The sequence below is a fragment of the Botrytis porri genome (genome assembly GCF_014898465.1).
Source record: "Botrytis porri strain MUCL 3234 chromosome Unknown BPOR_012, whole genome shotgun sequence".
Lineage (NCBI taxonomy): Eukaryota > Fungi > Ascomycota > Leotiomycetes > Helotiales > Sclerotiniaceae > Botrytis > Botrytis porri.
Genome location: NW_024066086.1, coordinates 1,433,655 through 1,456,869, shown reverse-complemented (window position 1 = coordinate 1,456,869; position 23,215 = coordinate 1,433,655). Strand labels below are relative to the sequence as shown.

At 38.7% G+C, this 23,215-nt stretch overlaps 5 protein-coding genes across 5 annotated transcripts; 2 read left to right on the top strand and 3 right to left on the bottom strand.

Annotated features, from left to right (window-relative positions):
• Positions 1-4,099: 4,099 nt before the first annotated feature.
• Positions 4,100-6,613, bottom strand: EAF01_008946 (uncharacterized protein). Its single transcript, XM_038917202.1, has 2 exons — positions 5,831-6,613; positions 4,100-5,756 (listed from the first exon to the last, which is right to left on the bottom strand). The coding sequence occupies exons 1-2, from the start codon at positions 6,088-6,090 to the stop codon at positions 4,973-4,975; spliced, it is 1,044 nt and encodes a 347-aa protein (XP_038767596.1). The 5' UTR covers positions 6,091-6,613; the 3' UTR covers positions 4,100-4,972.
• A 5,078-nt stretch (positions 6,614-11,691) lies between these two features.
• On the top strand, positions 11,692-13,779 carry EAF01_008945 (uncharacterized protein; the record flags this gene model as incomplete). Its single annotated transcript, XM_038917201.1, has 5 exons — positions 11,692-11,818; positions 11,956-12,037; positions 12,090-12,981; positions 13,031-13,501; positions 13,555-13,779. 5 exons carry the CDS (start codon positions 11,692-11,694, stop codon positions 13,777-13,779), a joined length of 1,797 nt encoding a protein of 598 aa, XP_038767595.1.
• Positions 13,780-16,337: 2,558 nt separating this feature from the next.
• EAF01_008944 (uncharacterized protein) lies at positions 16,338-17,851 on the bottom strand. Its single transcript, XM_038917200.1, has 3 exons — positions 17,599-17,851; positions 17,019-17,485; positions 16,338-16,959 (listed from the first exon to the last, which is right to left on the bottom strand). Exons 1-3 carry the CDS (start codon positions 17,671-17,673, stop codon positions 16,629-16,631), a joined length of 873 nt encoding a protein of 290 aa, XP_038767594.1. The 5' UTR covers positions 17,674-17,851; the 3' UTR covers positions 16,338-16,628.
• A 736-nt stretch (positions 17,852-18,587) lies between these two features.
• EAF01_008943 (uncharacterized protein) lies at positions 18,588-19,792 on the bottom strand (the record flags this gene model as incomplete). Its single annotated transcript, XM_038917199.1, has 2 exons — positions 18,588-19,354; positions 19,477-19,792. 2 exons carry the CDS (start codon positions 19,790-19,792, stop codon positions 18,588-18,590), a joined length of 1,083 nt encoding a protein of 360 aa, XP_038767593.1.
• Positions 19,793-20,778: 986 nt separating this feature from the next.
• On the top strand, positions 20,779-23,215 carry EAF01_008942 (uncharacterized protein; the record flags this gene model as incomplete). Its single annotated transcript, XM_038917198.1, has 2 exons — positions 20,779-23,000; positions 23,056-23,215. 2 exons carry the CDS (start codon positions 20,779-20,781, stop codon positions 23,213-23,215), a joined length of 2,382 nt encoding a protein of 793 aa, XP_038767592.1.

The following is a 23,215-nucleotide window of genomic DNA, read 5'->3' as shown; positions in this document are numbered from 1 at the left end:
TGTAGTTGATGCTCCTTTGCTTTTGGGATTAAGTTTGTGGGTGGGTGTTGAGGTGAGGGATATCTGGAGGGGGTCGAGGATGTCGAAGGTGTTGAAAGGGGGAGATGGGGGGGGTAGAGATAGGTATGAGGGGGCAGGAGTTGGAAGGGGTTGAGTAGTTATTGGGGGAGGGGGGGTTAAGGGAAGGGTGGAAGGAAATTTATAATCAGCTGGGTCTGTTCATAAGTTGGAAGATTAATATGGTCCGCAACATACCCGCATCGTCGCATAATCTGAGTATCTGTACATTATGGGTTAGGGCGTACTGGATTCGCAATGGTCGCTATCCCACTTGTCTTAGAACTTTGGGGTCAGGAGAACGGATTCAAGTTTGCGCTGCTAGAGGGGTATAGGATGGGATGGGATGAATATTACCAATAGCAGCCTCCTGGACTGGCTCAGGAATGGAGTTTGGTTTTGGATATTGGGTATACATTATATGGCTATATCTGAAATATACAAAGGGTCGAGAGTCATGGAGTTTCTGGGTCACCATTGGTATAAGAATGTGGGTGGATTCCGCTTTTTGTAGATTATAGATCATGTAATTAAAGTATAGACGTGCTAGGATAGAATACTTGAAATTAACACATTATCATCCCTGATATACACATACACATATGTATAATTATCAACTTGACTCACAGATTCTTCTGTATATATATTTACCTACTCACTCACTCACTCAATATCTAAAACTCATTCCCCTGAGTATTCAGAATTTCAAAGGCAACTAATATGTATATATATCCCTTTCTCAACTCATTCTCTGAGATTTTATCTTCTATTCTGCTCTTTGAATGCGTAGGGATGAATGAGTTTCTCGTTTTCATTTTTCAAGGACGTTTATCGTCTTGTAGCTTTATTCCTGTCATCCCTCTCATCCCTCGCTCTCAAACCCCCAAACTTCATTATCATATTATATCACCAGTCTACCTACATACCCACCCACTCAAACACTTATCAACCTCCAATCTCAAATTATTCATCATCCATTCAATAGATCATTCAATCCACCCATGCACAATCCATCCACTTATCCCATAACCCTCACAAACCTCATACAAATCTCACGACTCTCATACAAACCTTATTTACTACTTTTCCTCCCCACCCCCCTTTCTCCCCCTATTTACAATACAAAAGACACCCATGAAACTCCTGTCACACACACATGTTGATTTGATTCAGAAGCTTCAGAACAAATAATATTGAACCTCTCTCTTTCTATCATTTTATCATTTTATCATCCATTCACACTACTATCCTCCCGTCTTTCCTGATATCTTTCCTCCATTCTCCTCTCTTGGCATTTGTCTGTTCCTTTTTATTTGCTCATTTTTACCTCTCATCTCTCCTCCCATTCTTTCTCTTAGTAATTAGATATTTAAAATGAGTAGGTATATGAGAACTATTATTATCATCATCTTCCTCCCCATACCCTTTCTTAGGCTGCACAGAAATTATCCATACCCACAGGTAATCTGTAGGTAATCCGCCCTATAGATTACCCATTAGAGGTTCTACTTGCTTTATAGATTATTTGTAGAAATAAATAATTATCTGTTTTATAACAAATAACTTGTAGATACCTATAGATAATCTATAAAGCAAATAATCTATAGATAATTTATAGGTATATAAATTATTCGTAAATAATTTATAAATCTATAAATAATTATATAATAGATTGATATAAAAATTAATATAAAGTTATAAATAGCTTTAAAAATTAGATGATAATTTATAAATTATTTTTTATTTATAAATTTTTTGTAGATTATTTACTTTACAAATTATTTATAGATATATAAATATTTACAAATAATCTGCAGATAATTCGTGGGTTATTTATCCAGGATTTCGAATTATCCGTCTTATAGTGAATAACCTACAGATTATCTACAGAGATCATTATCCACTTCGCGGGTACTCGTTGCGCAGCCTACTCTTTCTCGTTTAAATAAGTATTTTAGTATTCTAGTACATCCTTTTCTATTCTATCTAAGTATTTCATTATTTCATAGTTTATTCTATCTAAATATATCGCTACCATATATATTATCTCATCTCATCACATTGCTTTAATTCATATTTCACTTTACATATCATCTCATTTTGTCTTTGTACTCTATATTCATCGTATTATGTCTCATCTTCTAAAGTTCAAGTTCAAGTTATATATATAAAAATTATATATTTAACATCGTATTCAACATCATATTCAACATCATATTCAACATCATATTCAACATCATATTCAACAAGTAAAATCACACAAAACAATCTAAACAAACCAGAACAAAGCCTTAAAATAATATATATATATAAATAAACCAGAATAGAAATATAGACAAAACTCGTCCTCTCCTCTCCTCTCCTATTTTCTTATTCTCGCGTAAAATTGCTGTTATCTTTTTCTTCTATTTCCCTCCTTTTTCTCATTCTCGTCTATTATCCAGTTTTCTCCTCTTCTTTCAATTCTACCCTTCCCCTTTCCTTTTCTCCCCCCCTCCATCCTCGGTTACTATTCTCCCTCTCTTCCTCTCTCCCTTTTCCTTTTCATCTTTCAATCTTCTTCTTCCTCATTCTCGCCTATTTTTCTTCTCTTTTCTAATAATCTATTTTTACACTATCTCTCTTCCTCTTCTCCCTAAATCTCTAATCCTTCAACCTTTTCTCTTCCTTATTTTTCCTCTTTCTAAACTCTCATCTCCTTCCCAAAATCGTTAGTATTCATACCTTCAAACTCTAACCTGCAATCTCCTCTCCTCACTCCTCAATAGTCAGGTATTAACCAACTAATTAATCAATTAATCATCTAATGCCCACCCAGATATATAAAAATGTTCAGTCAATTGAAAAGATATACTCATGTAGATACTATAGATCAAATATATACATTAAATATATAATCTTACATCAAATATATACATCACATACAGCATTATATACAACAAGTTTAAATCATATAAAAGAATCTAAAACAAATCAAAACAAAGCTCAAGATAACACACACTCACAAATGTATACATAAATTAGAATAGGAATACAGAATATCATCTCTCTTCTTCTCTCCCTTATTCTCATCTATTCTCTCTCTTTCTACTACCTCTCTTTTCTCCCTACTATCTCTCCTTCTTCTTCTTTTCCTTTTTTCTTTTTCTTTTCCTTATCTATTCTCATTTTAATTCTAATTCCCCTCTTTTTTGTTTTTTAAACTTATTTTCCATTTTTTTATTTTTTATTTTTTATATATTCTTTTTAAATATTAATTATTCTTCTTCTTATCTATTATTCTTTAAATATTTCCTTTTCCCTCTTCTCTCTCTTCTCTCTCATTTCCCTTCTTCTTCTTCTCTCTCTTATTCTTATCTATTCTTCCTCTTTAATTATCCCTCTTTTCATATTATATCTTTTTCCCCTACTACCTCTCCTTCTCCCCCTTGTTCTTTTTCTCGCCTATTCTCATCTTAATTCTAATTCCCCTCTTTTTTTTATTAAACTTATTTTTTCATTTTCTTATTTTATTCTTATTTGATCTTTATTCTCCTTTTTTTTCTTTGTCTTTTCATTTATTTTTGCTTTTTGAATACTAATCGTTCTCTTTCTTATCCATTCTCCTCTTCCTTTCTATATCTCTTCGCTTCCTCCCCCTCCTCCTCTCTCCTCCTTCTCTCTCCTTCACAACCCTTCAACCCTTCAACATCTTCTCCCCTTACTAACCAGATATCAATCAATCATTCAACTCCAATAGCTAAACCCCAACACCTACCTAGTAGTCAGATAATCAAGTATATCGAGAAAAAAAACATCAACTCATTATATTAAATACCTACATACATATATACTACTAAGTCATCTCTTTCAACGAATATATATCTATATCTATATACTACTACTACTAAATCGTTCCTTTTAAAAGATATACATTTATTATCTATATATATATCTCGATCATCTTATCTTTATTCATTCAATCTTTATTTATTCCTCTTACATTTAAATAATCACTTTAATACATATAATAAACTATATACTACATCTTAAACTAATATAAACATATATACTCTATATTATATACTATAATTTACAAGTTAAAGCTCGTACAACTTCAAATTACATATAAAAACTAAAATCAAGATCTCATACAAAATCCTCATACTATATACAAGAATCACAATCTATATATAAACCAGACACAAAAACCAAAACTAAACCTTATACAACCCTAAACCACACACAAAAATCAAAACCAAAACCTTATACAAAATCCTCACACTACACACAAGAGCTACAACCCATACATGAACCACGCACAGAAATCAGAACCAAACCTCACGCAAGAACCACACCAAAACCCCAACCTCATACAAAAACCTGACACTACACACCACACACGAGAACTAGAACCAAATCTCGAATCTCACACCTCAAACCACACACCTTAAACCAAAACCAAAACCAAACTCAGAAAAATTGAAATCATATAATTAATAATAAAGTAGAGAGTAAACTCATCTAAAGTGAAATAGACTAAAACACACTCTGATGATCTAACGAACAGAGAGATGAAGTGAGGTGAAGTAACCAGGAGAGACGATAGACACATAACTTGATCCATATCCTTATCCCTACCCTTTTACCATCAATCTTCATCTTGTTCATCTCGCTCATCACCTATCATCTACCATCCACATTAATTTGTCTACCATATTGCTCTATAACAATCAAACGCCTTCATATGCAAATCATTTCCATCCATCCATCCATCCATTATTTCAAACCGACATGAATCTACATCAAAAATGCATTTCATGTCATACCATACAATATATACAATCAATGCATCTCCTTCCTTTGCCCTCCCCCTCACCCCAATCAAAAGACCACTTGACATGTATACATATCTTGTCAATCCTCAAAAATCCAACTAATTCATCTTCTTTTCCACACCACCATAAACTCTATCATCCTCTCCTTCCGCTTCCAAAACCAGCTTCTCCATTTCCGCAACCTGTCTCTCCCACTCCTTTTGTCCCATCTTACTTTCCTTTCTGAAAAGTTCCTCATTTGGTTTTCTATAACTACCTCCCAATCTATCCCAAAGTGTTGTATATTGACCATAATTATAATTGAAGTAAAGATGATGCATCGTATGACAAGCGGCACCATTCAAAATTGGACTGTTGGCCACATATTCTCCATCATGAATGAAAACCGTCCAGACCTGTACGAAGAAGAAGAGACCGAGGTATGCGAATTTTTGAAGGGGGAAGATAAAGGGAAAGATGTGGTAAGGAAGAGATTGCATCCAGCCATCGACGGGATGAAATGCAATTGAAGCGTAAGGAGTTGGCATAATCCATTTGTGATGTGGTTTATGAAGTGTCTTGTATACGGAAGGATGATGGAGACCGCGATGAATGAAATAGACGAAACAATCTGTGAAGAGGATGAAAAGTGGGAATTGGAGCAGATTGTACCACATACCCGGTCCTTCCGATGTAAGATCGTACAATTTCGAATAGCCTCTAACTTCTGCGAGGAAGAAAGGAGTGGTGAGAATGGACATTAAGGGCATCGAATTACATGCTTGAGAGATTTCCATGCGAATTTGATTTTTGAGGAATTTAGGATGTTGAAAGGTAGTTTTATCGAAGACGAATAGGTACGAGAGAGTAGAGATTGTGAAGTAGATTGCTGCACCTGCGATCCTATTTTTCAATATCAATTAGTATTTTCTTCATTCCCTCTACGTCTTGATCGCATTGAAAGTAAGTAAACATACCAAGTGATTAGGAACAATGAGAAAGCTTGTCGAAAAATATTGTCTCTATCCCATTGACTAGTGTAAGCCGCGTCTGTCGGTTCAAACTGAAGAAAAGAATTCGAAGGATGATATTGCCATGTTGAAGCTGTTTTTGGATCGAGTAGTGTCCCGTTAATTTGTTCTCCAATGGCATTTAATAGTATCGGTTTGGCGGGTAAGAGAGCGGAATAGAAATGATCGAAGAAGTATGTGTCGGTGACTTCTAAAGCGATATCCATGGTGTCCGAATGTCTGCAATGCAGAGATCTTTTTGTGCAGAGTCAATTATCGTTTGGTGTAGTAGGAGAAGTATATTGACTTCTTGAAGGGCTTCGAAAATGTGGAAGATACAAGGAAAAAGGAAGCCAAATAAATGGATTCTATCTTTCCTTTGCTTGTACTTTTTTGTTGAGTGAATTGGTCTTGTTGTTGTAATCACCTAGGTAGGGTCATCACACAAGGGTTGGAAGGATCGATTTGGAAAAGAAAGACTTGGTGAATATCACACCACGAGATAATCAAAGGTATTCAAGAGCAAGAGGGAAGAGGAAAGAAAAAGGAGAGTGGCGGTATGTTTTATTAATGTGATTTTTGAATGTTGATGCGACAGTCGGAAGTTCTGGGAGAGAAACGAGGATGGGATGGACATGTACTGTGATATCTACTAGGAATACCATACTAGGTAGGTATGGGTTGTAAGGGTAGATGCATTTCAACTTTTTTTTCTCTAAACAGAAGACCCTCTTTTCTTTCTTCTTTATGTAGAATTTAGGTGATAGTTATCGTACATCCCGTACATCGTATATAAAATATAAAACATAAAATATAAAATTGATCCGATCCGACATGATTATTTCAGAAAACTCGAGAATGTAAATTAGAGGATTTTAGAATTTTATTATAATAGACTAACGTAGTTCATTAGTATGTGAACTATATTAGTATGTAAGCTACTTCGAGAATACATTAAAATTAAGGTTTTCTTAATATTTATATTTTAATAATTAATCATTATTTTTAAAATAAAAAATAAATAAAAAATCATAATAAAAATAAAATATTTATAATATTTAAGTTTTTTTTCTAAATAATTCATTTTAGCTAGAATTATTATACTTTATATTATAAAAACTCTTTTTCTTTAATAACTTTAATAATAATTAGAATTTTTATTTTTTATTTTTTTTGAAATAATTGAAAAATTGGATTTGATATAAGAAGTTTTTAGAAAATTCTATTGACTAATAAAGAAAGTATACGATTATACATAGACGAATTTTATATAGAAAATAAAGTAGTCTATATGATAATATAATCTACATTTTAATAAACTACGTTAATATTAAAGTCTTAATACTTAATTAAAAGATTAATTAAAACTACAATTTATATTAAAATTTAATATTATATATTATATGATTGATTTATTATTAATGTATAGAATAGATTTTATTATATTAGAATTACTACAGATTAGAGTTAGTACTATTAATTACTTTAGAGTAATTAGTAGAATCTTTCTAATAATCGACAAGTAGAGGATTTTAGGATTTTATTATAATAGACTAATAGAATTTCATCTATTATAGAAAATATCTCTAGTATTAATTAAGACTAATAAGAACTCTCTCTCTCTCTCTCTCTCTCTCTCTAGACAAATAAAGTAAATATAAAAAATAACAACCCCCTACTAAAAACCAATAAAATACCGATATCTACAAATACCTACTCCGTAGATCATCTATCATCTATCAATTCATCACACTCCGCACGAATCAAACAACATTCTCGATTCGTGATAGACATTCGATCTGATAACATTAGCTCCGTTTTCTTGCCTTGACCTTGTAATTCCTCTTACTCCGTCTTACTTGTGCCAGCCAATCCTCGCGGAGACTCGGATCCAATAAATAAACCGTCGAATCTCTTACGAGAATCTTTCGTTTGTGGGTTGTGGGATTATCATTCGATTCGAGTTTTCCACCTTCAAGATGAGGTTATCACCAGAATTAACAGCTCATACATCGTACCGATCCTGCGTTCCTTGTAGCTGGTATATTTACTGGTGCGAGTACATACAGAGGATTAGATAGATAGATAGATCAACGGATGTTATATTCCTATACCCTACAAATCTAGACAAAGGGCCCGTCTCCCACCAGCTAGTCAGCTAGTCAGCCAAGTAAAAGATTCATCATGATATATTCTTACAACTTCCGATCTATCCATCTGTCATATCAACCTAGGTATCTCGCCCATTTCCAAGCTTCGATTCCATCACCCACCCATACCACCGAGAATCCCTAGGGACTAGGGAGCTAGGAAGGTAAACGAAGATCACGGCATCTTCCCTTTCCGAACCCCTCAAATCAGCTCACTCATTCACACTCCTGGGTGATCTACCTCTGCCAGGCTCCCAAGTATTCAGGTGCAACCCTCACACCTCGGACATCTATCTACTCATTGGTGCATCGGTCAATTGCTGCATCTTATCTCCGTGTGTAAGCGATGGTACCTGCTTTTGGACGTAGATAGATATGTATTGGTTAAAGTAGAATGGATGGAAGAGAGAGGGGGAAGAGATCTAATCTTATCTTTGGTTTGGTGGTATGTTATATTATTTGGGAGATCCATCTTATTTAACTCAAGTCATGTACTTCGTGCTGGTATTTTGATGTTTTGTGAATGTGATGATGGGATGAGATGTGATAGGACAAGTTGGGATGATATAAGTTATTAGGATGGATGAAGGGAAGAATCTTGATCGGCTTTTAATGATAATATTTTGATTGTTTGAGTAGATAATAATGAACACTAACTATACTTTAATTTAAGCAAGTATCTATTCTAGTAGATAATAGATAGATACACCTCCCTTTTCAGATCCCTTCTAGATGAAGGATAAAGGAAATGCCATATCACTCAATCATCGATATCATCTTTCCATCTTTCCATCTTTCCATCTTGTCGAACATATGAGAATAGCTTCATGTAGAGGCAGATGTCGAATTCATATAGAGAAACCGGAGATTCAGAATTTCTTCAACGCATTATATTGATATTGACTTTTATCACTCGTGAACACTTGAAAAGAATGAGAAGCTATCTATAACTCTATCCCGAATAAAGAAAGAGTTTTAATTATATCCACTTCGATCCGTCACAATTCTATTGAACTGCCATTCTTCCTCGAACCCTTAGAATCAAGGCATTGAAAACTCAAAGCCCGAACCCCTATTCCTTACCCACTCTACAGAGTAATAAAGTTGCCACCACTCACATGTTCTTTCCCCACCTTCATCATCTCTCCCGTAACCGGCATTCTCGGTTCAGAAAGTGATCCCGGGGCCATCAAACATGAATGCTCTTATGGCGCAAAATATTATCCCGCGCAAAAGGTTACACACACATATATATATCTCTTTCGTCTCTCCCACCCATGTTTATCTCCCCGATGGTCGGTACAACATGAGTGAAATGGAAAGGTTTGTTGAGTCAAGGGAACACCAATCAATGTGCTATCGATGTGCAAAATAGTCGGAAGCCTTGAAATCCAGGGTGGTTGAGGTCTTCTTCACTCAGGATACGCACCGAAAGATCGCCTTTGATTTAAACTTCGAAAAGCTTACGTGTAACGAATTCTTATAATGATGTATGGGTGATGTACGAAGTATGAGTGTGCGCTTGTTGAAAAAGCTTGATAATGAAGTGGTCACTCCAGTCGACAGTAGCAATATTACAAGATACCTATTCCTGAGTATCCCTAGTCGTTAGTCTCAAAGTCAATTTAACGGATTCTCTTTCGAACGTGGCTGAAGAACAAGTTTGTGACGAAACGGGCAGCATCTTTCTCTCTGCATATCCCGTACCTACCTACAGTGGCGTCTGGTGGATTTGAAGGATTGTCTTATACCTCATGGAGTATCATTTGTGAAAGCTAATGCCCGTACATGCATGCAAGCGATTGAAGCCTACTCTGTACTTTGTTTGTACTTATAGTGCAGTGCGCCTGTTGGTGATGTGATGGAGGGTATGGTTGCATTCGGCCAGCTGTAAACTACAGAGGAATCAATGGTTTACCAATGAGGTTATTCATCATGAGTTTGTATGATTGGATGTTGATAACCTTACTGTAGACCTCTTACATTTTGGTTGATAAAAGAACTGAATATTTATTAGTGGGTAGGGATACCGACCGGTAAGTATCAGATAATGGGAAGAATAACTTTGAGCTCCGATTAGGTAATTCGACCATTCGACCCCCTTCATTATTATTAATCATTCTACATGCTTTTCTCCCCTAGTCATAATCCTTGGGTGCACATTTCACTAGGATTTCATGACAGACTATAAAACCAACAAGGATCAGTAATAATAAATGTGAGACAAGGTTTAAATTGTGGCAACTGTGGGTTAGGTGAGTTTGTGAGTTTGTGAGTGTGTGAGTTGGATCACGTGACATACGCCTTTTCCATCGATTTCGGTGCTCTCAGCGTTTTCATGCGTGTGTTTGATGAATCTCTACAATATATCACGGGAGAGAGGGTGAGAGCAGGAGAAAAGAAGAGAAGGGAGGGAAGAGAGGGAAGAAATAGAAAAGCTTGACTTCCTTTACCTTTAGCCCCAACTAATGATAAAGTGACATATGAAATCTAAACATCCTTCATTTGACCATCACCACTGGCATCGCCATAGTCATTGCTATGACCATTTCTTTCTCCATGCTGACACTGACTTGACTTCTCTATTCCAAAATCCCAAAAGACTACATTTGTAACGCCATATTGTCTGTGGTTTCATACTAACGTGTGTGGATTAGTAGAAAACTAGTTTGCTTTGCTTTGCTTTGATCTGATCTGATCTGATCCTCTTTTCTTCTTCTTCTTCTTCTTCTCCCTCTTTTAGTATCGTACCAAGACGGAGTAAAAGACTAGATATCTACCTACTTACTTATAGTAATATCTATCTTCTCTTCTAGCCCTTCGACTATCTTTTCTACCACTACTCCGGGTACAGAATCTGAAGTTTGAACCGACTGAAAAGATTCATTCACCCTCTTTTTTGACCTCCACTTCTTTCCTATTTCGTACATGCCATACAATCCATCCAGCACCAGCACCAGCACCAGCACCATCTATCCATCCATCCATCCACCCATCCATTCATCACCCACCCACACAAACCTTACTACGAGTACACCCATCCCACACCTCACTCACACTTCACACCTCACACCTCACATCTCACATCTCACTCCAACCTCCAACCTCAATTAGTAAAATCCACATCCACACCCACACCCGCACCCGCACCTTCACCCACTTCAACATCAACAAACATCAATCATATTACTTTTCTCATCCGAACATCATCAACGTGGAATCAATCAATAACCTCACTTAATTCAATCATTATCAATTCATCTCTTCATTAACCTTTTTTTTTTCTTCTTCTCAAATTGCCGAATGCGAGTAATAGCTTTTGAATTTGGTATTTACTTGGCAACATTGGAATAGGTGGTGTTGCGACAGATTGTAAGACCTAGGTAAATAAAAAAAAAGTTGCAAACGCGCATTTCCACGCTTCAATCACAACTTCAAACTATAAGCAAACTGTTGCGCACAATCAAAAGTAAGTATTTCACTAATCTCATCTCCTATTATCTCTTCTTCTCTCTCATCTCTGCTTTTCTCCCCTGGGCGCAGCGCACTGAAAGAGATCGTGATGTTACCTCCAAAGAAAGCTGGAATCCCAAAGCTTCCAATTTGAGTTTGCTGACCATCTCAAGGCATATCATCCAAAACAGTTTCGCAATCGCACCAAAGGCCGATTACTACACGATGTCTATGTACAATCATCGCGGTTTGGGTCCTGCCCCCGGGACCGCTCGATTGAATGAATTATTGGATGGCATTCGCGCCGAATTTGATACACAACAACGAGCGAGTGGGGAATATGAACATAATAGTGAGTCGCACATCAAGATGGTTGAGAAGGTGATGAGGATGATGAATGGCAGAATGAGGAAGAAACTCTTTGGAATCTCCGATTTGCGGTGGTCATGATCTAATACCCGGCGCGATACTAATGTCATGTCTTCTTAGTTGCACAACAAATACAGGAGATGCAAATGGTTAGAGAGAAGGTCTATCAAATGGAACAAACACATCTAGCTTTGAAGCAAAAGTAGGGTTCTGGATTCATATGAGAGATGGTTATTTTCGCTAACATTCAAAAGATATGATGATGAAATTCAACGCCTTCGCCACGAACTCGAGGCCAGAGGAGGCGCTTCTCGTCCACCTGCCATGGGTGGTCCTCCACAACATGCTCCATCTCAAGCACCACCAGCTATCGGACATGGTCCAAGTAATCTTTTTGGAGGTATAATGGCTGGTCAAGCAGCTCAGGGAGGTCCAGGTTTGGCTCCTCCACCACAACAACAAGATGCGCAAGGTCCACTTCCACCACACGCGATGCCTCAACCACAACCAACCCTACAAGGTCCTCCACCAAATCAACAAGGTCCTTTCCAAGGTGGTTACCCTCCACAAGGCCCTCCACAAAATGGTCCATACGGTGCTCAACCCCCTCAATCAACCGCTTCTCCAGGTCCCGGTAAAGGAGGCCCACGACAAACCCGTGGTCCAGGTGGCCCAGCAACTCCTCAAATGCCACAACAATTGCCATACAATAATGATCCTAGACAATCACCACAAGTCGGTCACCCATTAGCTGGTATCGCTCGTGGACCTCAATACCCTGTTGGTAATGTGGGAAACGCTTTGGCAGAATTGGACCTTGAACGATTACCACCACAATTCAAGAAGGTAGAGGCCGATTGGTTCGCGATTTTCAACCCAGATGTTCCAAAGATTCTTGATGTTGATCTTGTGCATACCCTTATTCACGAATCTGTGGTTTGTTGTGTTCGTTTCAGTCATGATGGAAAATTTGTCGCAACTGGTTGCAATAGATCTGCTCAAATCTATGATGTTGTCAGTGGAAACAAAGTTTGCGTCCTTCAAGATGATTCTGTAGACTCCGTTGGGGATCTTTACATTAGAAGTGTTTGCTTTAGTCCAGATGGAAGATATCTCGCTACTGGTGCCGAGGATAAATTGATTCGGGTATGTTTTTCCCCTCTTTGGAAAGATTTCACGTGCTAACTATAAATAGGTATGGGATATTGCTACACGAACAATAAGAAATACCTTCTCAGGACATGAACAAGATATTTATTCATTGGATTTCGCTCGTGATGGTCGTACCATTGCTTCCGGAAGTGGTGACCGTACCGTTCGTCTTTGGGATATTGAAGCTAGTCAAAACATTTTGACTCTTAGCATTGAAGATGGTGTTACAACTGTCGCCATCTCACCTGATACTAAGTACGTCGCTGCTGGTTCTCTTGATAAGAGTGTTCGCGTTTGGGATGCTGCTACTGGTTACTTGGTAGAAAGACTTGAAGGTCCAGATGGTCACAAGGACAGTGTTTATTCTGTTGCATTCGCACCAAATGGAAAAGACCTCGTTTCCGGAAGTTTGGATAAAACCATCAAGATGTGGGAACTTGTTGCTCCAAGAGGTGGTCACCCAAATACAGGTCCAAAGGGTGGAAGATGTTTACGTACATTTGAAGGACACAAGGTGGGTTATCGTTCGATCTCATGTTCGATCTTCATGCTAACAAAATTTGATAGGACTTTGTTCTTTCCGTCGCTCTCACTCCAGATGGAGCTTGGGTTCTTTCCGGATCAAAGGATAGAGGTGTTCAATTCTGGGATCCAAGAACTGGTAACACTCAACTTATGTTACAAGGTCACAAGAATTCTGTTATTTCAGTGGCACCAAGTCCTTCAGGAGGTTCTTTCGCTACTGGTTCGGGTGATATGAGAGCGAGAATCTGGAGTTACAAGAACATCTAATAGATTTTGTTAATGTAATGAAAGACTTGTGGTTGAAATGAAAGTAAGAAAAAAACGGAAGAAATTGAAGAGGATAGGGGAAGAAGAAAAAACAAAAACATGGTAATGTGTCATACTAAAGGCGAGGCGATCAATGGCGTACGTGGTATGTTGAACCTGGTGAATATGGTATTTTATTAACTCTTTATTCATTGAGAAGTTTTATGTTGGCAAGTTCATGATGGATTGAAATGGCAATATATTTCCGAGGGAGGTTTCTCATTTGGATGCTGGGGATGAGATGCATGCATGGGTTTCGTTTGTCTTATAGGAATTACTTGATGGGAAGGGGAGGGAGAAATGAAATATATTTGATATGATAGATCAATGAGATGTAATTTTTTTTCAAAATGAGATATGGTTTCTGTGTTTTTGTGATTGTGAATGTGATGTGATGTGATGTATTGTACTGAGGTGCTTTGTTAAGTGTGGATGTGATGTACTGAGGGAGAGGAGAGGTATAAAATTACTAATTGATGTCTATACAGCGCTATATACTGTTTGCAGAAGGCCTATTAATTACTCACTTATAACTATCTATTACTTCATCACGCTCTCTGAGTCATTTCAAGAAAGATGTAATGATAAGGACTGAGGAATGCTTATTAGGGTTGGAAGGAGAAGCTAGATGGTGAAGTAGCTCTGGTAGTTGGGCTATTGTAGCTTTTGTATTGTATGGTTATTATTAGGTAGGAGGTAGGTAGGTAGGTAGGTGAGTAATGAAATGTATTAGTTTTGTTTATTTGTATTTTTATTGTTTGTTTATTTGTTTTATTTATTTATTTATTTATTGTTTGTTTATTTTATTTATTTATTTGTTTAGTTGTGTATTTATTTATTTATTTATTTGTTTAGTTGTGTATTTATTTATTTATTTATTTATTTATTTATTTATTTATTTATTTATTTATTTATTTATTTATTTATTTATTTATTTTATTTGTTTAATTTCTCATCGAAGATAGGCCCAGCGACTCGTATGGAGGGAAAGAGTAGTAAGAATGAGAAGTAAGAGCACAACGCGGCATGGCGGTTAGTTTTCTTAGCATCCTCTTTTCTTGAGACATGTAATTTCTGACTTGCAGAATCTTAGGTGGCCTAATGGCATCCCTGTAACGCCTTCAATTTGGCATGATAGTGGCCCTATGGCACTTCTGTAAGACCAGTCAAGTCCTTTTTGTGCATGTTAGCGGCCCGATAAGACCTTTAAAAGACACTGTCCTTCCAAGCTTCCGGGTCGGAAGAAAGTCTGCGACCATATTCACCCACCTCGAGCATTCGGTTACAATTCAAATCAGTATCTTCCAATGAGGGCTATAGCCTTTGATCGATCCAACTCATAACAGTCCTTCGGCACAAAAGGACAAAAAGCTCTTGTCGTCTCGAACTTTCATTCAATTTCTCTCCTGCCTTCTCTAGATCGGCCACATGCAGCTCCAGGGTATATGCAACCATTCCGGTCTTCTCTCGATGACTTGAGATGGCAAGTCAGTTCAATGATTGATTCGAGGAAAGATGCGATGTGGACATGGGATTCTTTCTATTTGTTGGAGCGGAGAGATGTTATCTTGCTATCTGCCTTTCGGTTGGAGCTATAAGATACTTTCTTGCTATAATGGCTATCGCCTCCCTGCTGGAGCAGAGAAGCACTGTCTTGCTATCTGCTTCCCTGTTGGAGCCGAGATTTTCATTGTCGTCATTATTGATTCGGAAGAATAAAAGACACCGTCCTTCCATGGTGGTGGTGTTACTAAAGCCCAAAGACACTATCCTTCCATAATAACAGTGCTACTAAAGCCCAAAAACACTGTCCTTCCATGGTAATGGTATTATAATTTTCTGAAGTATAAGAAAAGACACTATCCTTCCATGGCAGTGTTGTTTTAATCTTCTTGAAGAGAAAAAGACACTGTCCTTTCATAGCAATAGTATTGTAATTATCTGTAGTATAAAAAAAGATACTGTCCTTTCATGGCAGTGGTGTTGTACTTTGAAAGAGGGGAAAAGGAAGAAGTGAAGAGTAGAGAGAGGAGAGAGAGGGGAGGATCAGATGAAAAGAATGAAAGATTGAATCTATATTATAAAATTAGCATTCTAACTGTCTATGATTCTGTGGGAGGGAGAGCAGGTGGATGGATGATCTTCAACTTAGAGAAAAGGGGGATTTAGTTGAGAAACTGTTTGCACAATTACGTTTTATTCATTTGTGTATTTTAGAAATTACTTTAACCATTTATCAGAAAGAAAAGAATCAAAAGGTGACTTCTGATATCAAACAATTGAAGAATGAATTTGTTAGAAATTTCGAAAGTTGGGAAGTGTCCCTTCAATCCATGTACCTACTGGTGGTCTTTCCTTCCAGTGAGTTCTGTATTCTCATCTTCACTCTTCCATTTTAAGATGATTGTTTAACGTGATAGGAGATACTATCTCCTCAATATCTTGCGCATACCCTGTGTTTACCCATCTTCCAATCATTTTCTCAGTTCAGATCACTGCACATCATGCATAGAAAAACCTTACAGGAATAGCAGATATATACTCAAACAGATTTGTACATGCTAAAATTGTTATCGTGACAAGTACCTATGTTCCGATCCCAAAATAGCCATTAACCAGCCGTTCACCAAAGTTGTATAGTACAAATTCCATTTTGCTTTCCATTCATTCATACAAAGAAATCCTCCATTAACCTAATTCAAAGATCGCTTCGACTTAGATCAAGAACCGGCTCCCCTGGTTTTCCATGCCTCCCACATTCCATTTCATCCCTCATCCATTCATATATGCAACTTGTCTCGCTTGCGTGTTCACTCAGAAACGACCTTTGTCTTGATTCTCGAGCCACCGCTCTTAACACGTCTTGCAGAAGGACGGTTGATGTGGTGTTCTGGGATCCAGCTCTCATCATAAGCTTGTTGAGCCAAAGATTGAGTTGTAACAGCTGGTCCATCAGCACCAATAACAGAGACTTGATCCTTAACATCGACTGCCTTCTTACTTCCTCCAGAAGAACGCTTGGCGCGCTCGCCACCTTTTCCACCTTTGCGAGTTTGGGGGAAGAGAGATTCGATCCAAGTTCTGTAAACGAAGTAAAGAGTACCACCGGTGACTGCCAGAAGGAAGAGATAGAGGAAGATGCTATGGTGATGTTAGTCTAATTAATCCCTAGAAAATCGTACTGCGGAGGAAACACTTACATTTGAGGATCAAAAATGCTAGTAGCAGCTTCAACAACAGCAACAGTCTCATTATAAGCCTGAATTTGATAAACACCGCCCTTTTGACTAGCCACAACCGCAAGAATGTTCAATCTCAAATCTTGAGGATTCAAATCGGTAGTGAATGTATATGTCAAACTCTCTGTCTCACCAGGCTGAATCTCAACATCATATCTTGTCGAGGTCAAATTGCGTACAATAGCAGCACTAGGATGAGTTCCTTCTGGCAGAGTCTGAAGAGTAGACAAAGAGCCTCCGATAACAGCTACTTGAACAGCTTCAGCTTCATCGTTTTGGAATGTAAGAAGGGCCCGAGAAGGATGGCCATTGACGATTTTAACCCCAAAGATTTCAGCTTCAGGAAATGCGGCAACGACTGAGACGGCGAGATTGGTTGGGGGAGTTTCGAATCCTTCTGCTGCTGCTTCTGTACGTTGATCTTCAGTCTATTGTTGAACATAAATTAGTATTTGCTTTGGTTCTCAATGGTATTCTTTAGCTCTCGATAGCTATTTGAAGCATATGACAGCTGTCATTAACTGGGAAACATCAAACTTACACTTTCTGGTGCAGCAAAAACGCTGACAGCACGAAGTGCGAGAAGAGCAAGAGTAGTAAACTTGTAGGAAACCATGATGAGCAGATCAATTGAATGAATTGATAGAAGAGAAGGTAAAGAAGGAATGTGAGAGTAAAAAAGGTGGTCGGATGGTATTATGACGAATTTATGTCCTAGCTTCTAGAAATGTGTTCTCGGCAACTAGCGTATAAATTGTCGCCATTGCTTGGGAATCCCAGTAGCTGCAGCACGTAGACCAATTTTGGGATGAAGTCATATAAAAAAGAAAAAGATGATGTTTATTTGCTCGAGTGTTCGTCCAATAGATTGAATGTAAGAATTACTAATTAATGTTTGCTAACAGATTGTGAGACGTCGAAGAATGGGATTTTATTATTATTAATAAATCACCATCATCATGGGCCAACGAAATGAGCAGCAGGTAGACCGACATATTAGATGTCATCCATGCATGTTCTACAGAATACAAAAAATAACGTCGTCACATCATCAGCAGTCAATCACCCAGAGCGAACAATTTTTGATCATTTTTTCATTATTTTGCTGGTTGGGTCCGTAAATACGTGATGCCCAATACTATCCATGCCATGCATGCATTGGCTATTATCAGTTGTTCCCAGTCCAGTAGTCATCAAAAGCCCTTCGAGGCGAAATGTCCTCAAAAAGTGCGCTATCATCAAATGAAGGCTTCTCATAAGAAAAGTACCGCCGTTCTCTATCATACACACAGACCGGAAGGTTTAGAGCTTGTTCTGTAAGCTATACTTTTAAACCGACTTCATGTTCTGGAAGCTCATTCCCGAGAGCAATTTGATCATTCAGCCTCTTATAGGGAATGATCAGTAGTGTTGTAAGTATATAGAAGCGTGTGAATCCAGAAGCAATGAGTCAACGAGCCAAAAAAAAAACACGCCTAATTTTTTTGGTTAAGATCAACAATGTTGGAGTTAAGACAATTTCTCTCAAGTTCAAGCACCAACCATTCCAGGTCCGTAACTTTGACGCATCGGTCCTTGGAAACCGTGAGATGTTGGAGTCTTTCCTTTGTTAGCTTGCACATTTGATGGATATAGCACACTACCCACCTTCTTTGGTCGCTTTCGACCACCGGCTCTGTCATCGCCATCGCCGGTGGAATATCCACCATCATCATCAACGTAACCCTCGCCATAGCCTTCAAAACTTGAATCACCATATGAGCGCTTCTTGGCGGTTCTTTTTGGACGTGCGATATCTGCCGCGCCTCTATTTTGCTTTGGCACACCCATGGTGCCTTGCGACAATGGCATTGGAGCCTTTGCCTTCGCAGGAACAGCCTTTAAGGGATCGTTGGCAATTTGGGAACTGATTTCACCAAGAACAGAATGATTCCAACGTTCTTTTGGAACGGGGCCTTTAGCCATGATTAAAGCCGTCTTGATTTGAGGTAGTAGTTCCTCTACTCCTCTACTGATTTCTTTCCCTTGTACATGAGACTGATTCCATGCTTCCCTGGGCGCAAGAGGTCCGTAGGCATCAATTAAAGAAGTGAGTGATCCAGGCTGATTAGGTTCTGGACCTTTAACTGCATCAAACTGTCCAGCAATACCCAAAGATTTTATGTATCCTTTGTAGGTTTTTCGAACTGTGTTCTTCTTCCCATCTGCTGTGACACGAGCAAGACTGGCAGCAATTCCGTTCAAACCGAATCGATCGTATAAATCTTGTTGTACGTTTAAGTTTTGATTCTTATGAGCTGTATGTCATTCCATGTTAACAATATATTTCAAAAAAGTGGTGGACAAGTCATAGCAGAAGAATATGCTTGAGATTGTAATCACCAACAAGTTAGATCAACTAGAAAGAAGGAATTCTTACGAGTTCTGCAGAGAAGGTACTTTTTACCGACATCCTGATGGAGATCGTCAATACTAGGTCTGCTGTTCTCGACATGAACTTTCTTCTGCTTTTGATCACCAAGATCTTCAAAATCTCTCTTGCGCTTCGTCGAAGGATCCATTGATTGAGATGCCTCGATGGCGGAATTGACAGTTGACATGCTGCCGTTGATGCTGTGGGCTGGCGTCGGAAGTGAAGTATTTATTCGTGGAGAAACTACGTTCTTTGAGGAAATATCGGTAGAGCCTGGGGCATTGGAAGGACTTTGTGGTGTTTGTGGAAGATCAGAAGGCATTTCGGTGATAAGTTTGAATATTAAAGTAATCGAGGTTGTTGTAGAAAAGGAAAAAAGGTGAATGTGGTGGTAGAAGGATTGATTGTTGCGACTTCGGCCGTACTGAAAAGTTTATTCTTATCGAAAAGAATGTATAAGGGTATCAAAATGCGCCTCGAATTTATTGAGGAGGAAAAAATGTAGAATGATAATTGTACAGAGTATGGAGCGAGTGTCGAGGATAGAAGGAACCTATTTTTGATCGGATTCTCGAGGCTCGAAGAAAGGTAAGAGGGAGGGAAGGAGAAGGTGGATCGAGAACGATTCTCGCAGAGACGGACCTACACCGCCGACGGCAGCGCTGAATCGACCTGTGCTCTTATTCCATGTAGGTCGTTGAGATTGTGCTATCAATGCGATACTGTTTTCGTATAATCAACGTCGGTTTCGTTATTGTCGTTGATGTTGTTGAGTTTCCTGCGTAGTTGGGCAGATCGTTCATGTGAGGTCAAGAGGATTGGGAGGCGCCGCTTTGTCAATGAATTGGCCGAACGAAAGTTTTAGCGCCACAGTCACGTGTGAATTAAACCGAGGTCAGCTTCCTATTGAAGATCTTTCATTGTTATTCTTATGATTGGAAGTGAAGAAAGCAAACCAATGAATGTGATTATCCCAACATATATACCCTTTTAAGAAAGCTTCGCGACAATGTAAAAAGAGTCAAGATTGGTTATTTCATCATGAAACCCATTATTAAACACTGTGTATGATTCCCAGCTCTTCTTTAGCCAGAACCGATCAAACGCATTTTGAGTTGTTCCAGCCCCATTTTCAGCTTGAACCACGCATGTGTGGACTAAGCTAGATATGGATTAGCTTGAATGGAAATTGCCGGGTTTGCTACTGATAGTAAATAATTTTTTGATATCGAGAAAATTCCCTATGAATGTATTGATTTTTGATATTTGAATCGAAAATCAACAACAAACACTGAATAATACAACATTATGTCTGGAGGAAGAAAGAGACCATTCGACGATGATGTTGTCATTGAGGCAGCATCCGAAGAAACCCAAACACATACCTCGAAGAAACCTAGAAAAGAAACGAATGCATCTGCCCGCCGTTCATTGTTTGTTCGTTCTTTGCCTGCGACAGCTACAACTGCATCATTGACTGAGCTATTTTCCGACAATTACCCCCTCAAGCATGCCACAGTTGTACTTGATCCCGTTACAAAACAATCAAAGGGTTATGGATTCGTTACATTTGCAGATGCGGAAGACGCTCAGAGAGCTCTGGATGAATTCAATGGTCAATCATTTCAAGGTCGTAAAATGAAAATTGAGATTGCTCAACCACGTTCCAGAGATGCGCCAGCTAAAGGTGGAGACGATGGATTGAAAATGCCCAAGGAGAAAAATGCAATTGCTACCGAAGCAGCTGCTGTCAAGAAAGCCCGACAAGAGAAATTGGCAGAATCAAAAGCCCCTCCCAAACTTATCATTCGAAATCTGCCATGGAGCGTCAAGACCCCCGACGAATTGGCTAAACTATTTATGGGTTTTGGAAAGGTCAAGTTCGCTACAATGCCCAAGGTTAAAGGAAAGGAAGCGGGGTTCGGATTTATCGTTATGCGGGGCAAGAAGAATGCAGAGAAGGCATTGGCTGCAATCAATGGGCGTGAGATTGATGGCAGACAATTGGCTGTTGATTGGGCTGTTGAAAAGGATGTTTGGGAGAAGAAGAAGAACGAGGATGCAGGTATAAGTGAGGATGTAGAAAAAACAAAGGATGAACCCAAAAAGCCGAAAGACAAGGCAGAGGACGACGATGTAGACGATGATGTCGCAGATTTTATGAAGAATTTTGGAGATCAATTAGAGTCTGAGGACGAGAGTGATCCTGAAGCCGATCAAGAGAATGAAGACGACATTGACGATGAGGACGACGAGGACGACGATATTGAAAATGACGATGACTTTGATGATATAGCTGACGATGAGTCGATTGAAGAAGAAAAGCCAAAGAAAGTTTTCATTACAGACAATTCAACAACACTTTTCATTCGCAATCTCCCTTTTACGACTCTCGACGCAACCCTGAAGGAACACTTTGAACAATTCGGTCCTGTTAGGTATGCTCGAGTGGTTATGGATAAAGCAACAGATCGTCCTAAGGGCACCGGCTTTGTCTGTTTCTACAATATCGAGGATGCTGAGTCTTGTTTCCGAAATTGTCCCAAATATCAACCTACTGGTGCAAATGCAATTAAAAAGGGTGATACTCCACAAATCAAGCACTCCCTCCTAGAACCTGAAAATGCAGATTCAACAGGTGCTTATACCATCGAAGGGAGACTTCTTCAGATATCCAAGGCTGTTGAGAAAGATCAAGCAGTGAAGCTTACAGAGGAGGGATCGCATTTTCGTGATAACCGCGACAAAGATAAACGAAAGCTTTACCTTCTTCAAGAAGGTACTGTTGCAAAGGGTACCCCTCTCTACGATACACTCCCACCTTCCGAGGTAAAGATGCGCGAGGATAGTGCCATGCAAAGAAAGAAACTTATCCAAGGCAACCCAACTTTACATCTCAGTCTCACGCGTCTAGCCATACGTAATATACCCCGAAATATCGATTCTAAAGCTCTCAAAGCTCTAGCTCGTGAAGCTGTCGTTGGATTTGCTACAGATGTTAAAGCAGGGCTACGTCAACAACTATCCAAGGAAGAAATCTCACGAGGAGGCGAGGAGATGCGTGAGGCTGAAAAGCAAAGGAAGGCCAAAGGGAAGGGTATTGTTCGACAGGCTAAAGTCGTCTTTGAGGGTAGAGAAGGCAAGAAAGTTAGCGAGGAGAGCGGTGCTGGAAAATCAAGAGGATATGGTTTCGTTGAATATTCGAGTCACAGATGGGCTCTCATGGGATTAAGATGGTTGAACGGCCACGCACTCACCAACTCCCAAGGGAAAACACAGAGAATGATCGTAGAATTTGCCATTGAAAACGCACAAGTAGTTTCTAGAAGAAAAGAACACGAAGAGAAAGCTCGCAATCGCTCAAAAGAAGTTACAGATAAGATTGCCAAGGGCGAAATCGTCAGCTCGAAGAAATTAGCAGGTAGAGACACACAAATGAAATCGATGAGGAAGGGTGGAAAGGGTATCAAGGGAGCTGGTAAAGGTGGAAATTTTGAAAAAGAAAAGAGCTTTGATAGAGTCGCTCTCAAGTAAGTCTACATTCTACTTTGCATGAACAAGTATGATGTATTAACAATCAAACAGGGGTAAACGCAAAGCAGAAGACGACGCATCCGAACAAAAGGATAGAAAGAAGCCAAGGAACGAAGCAGCGGAAGGTGATGATGACAGCAAACAAAGAAAGAAGGCACAAATCATTCAAAAGAAGAGAATGATGAGGAGGAATAGGAAGGGTGGTGCTTAG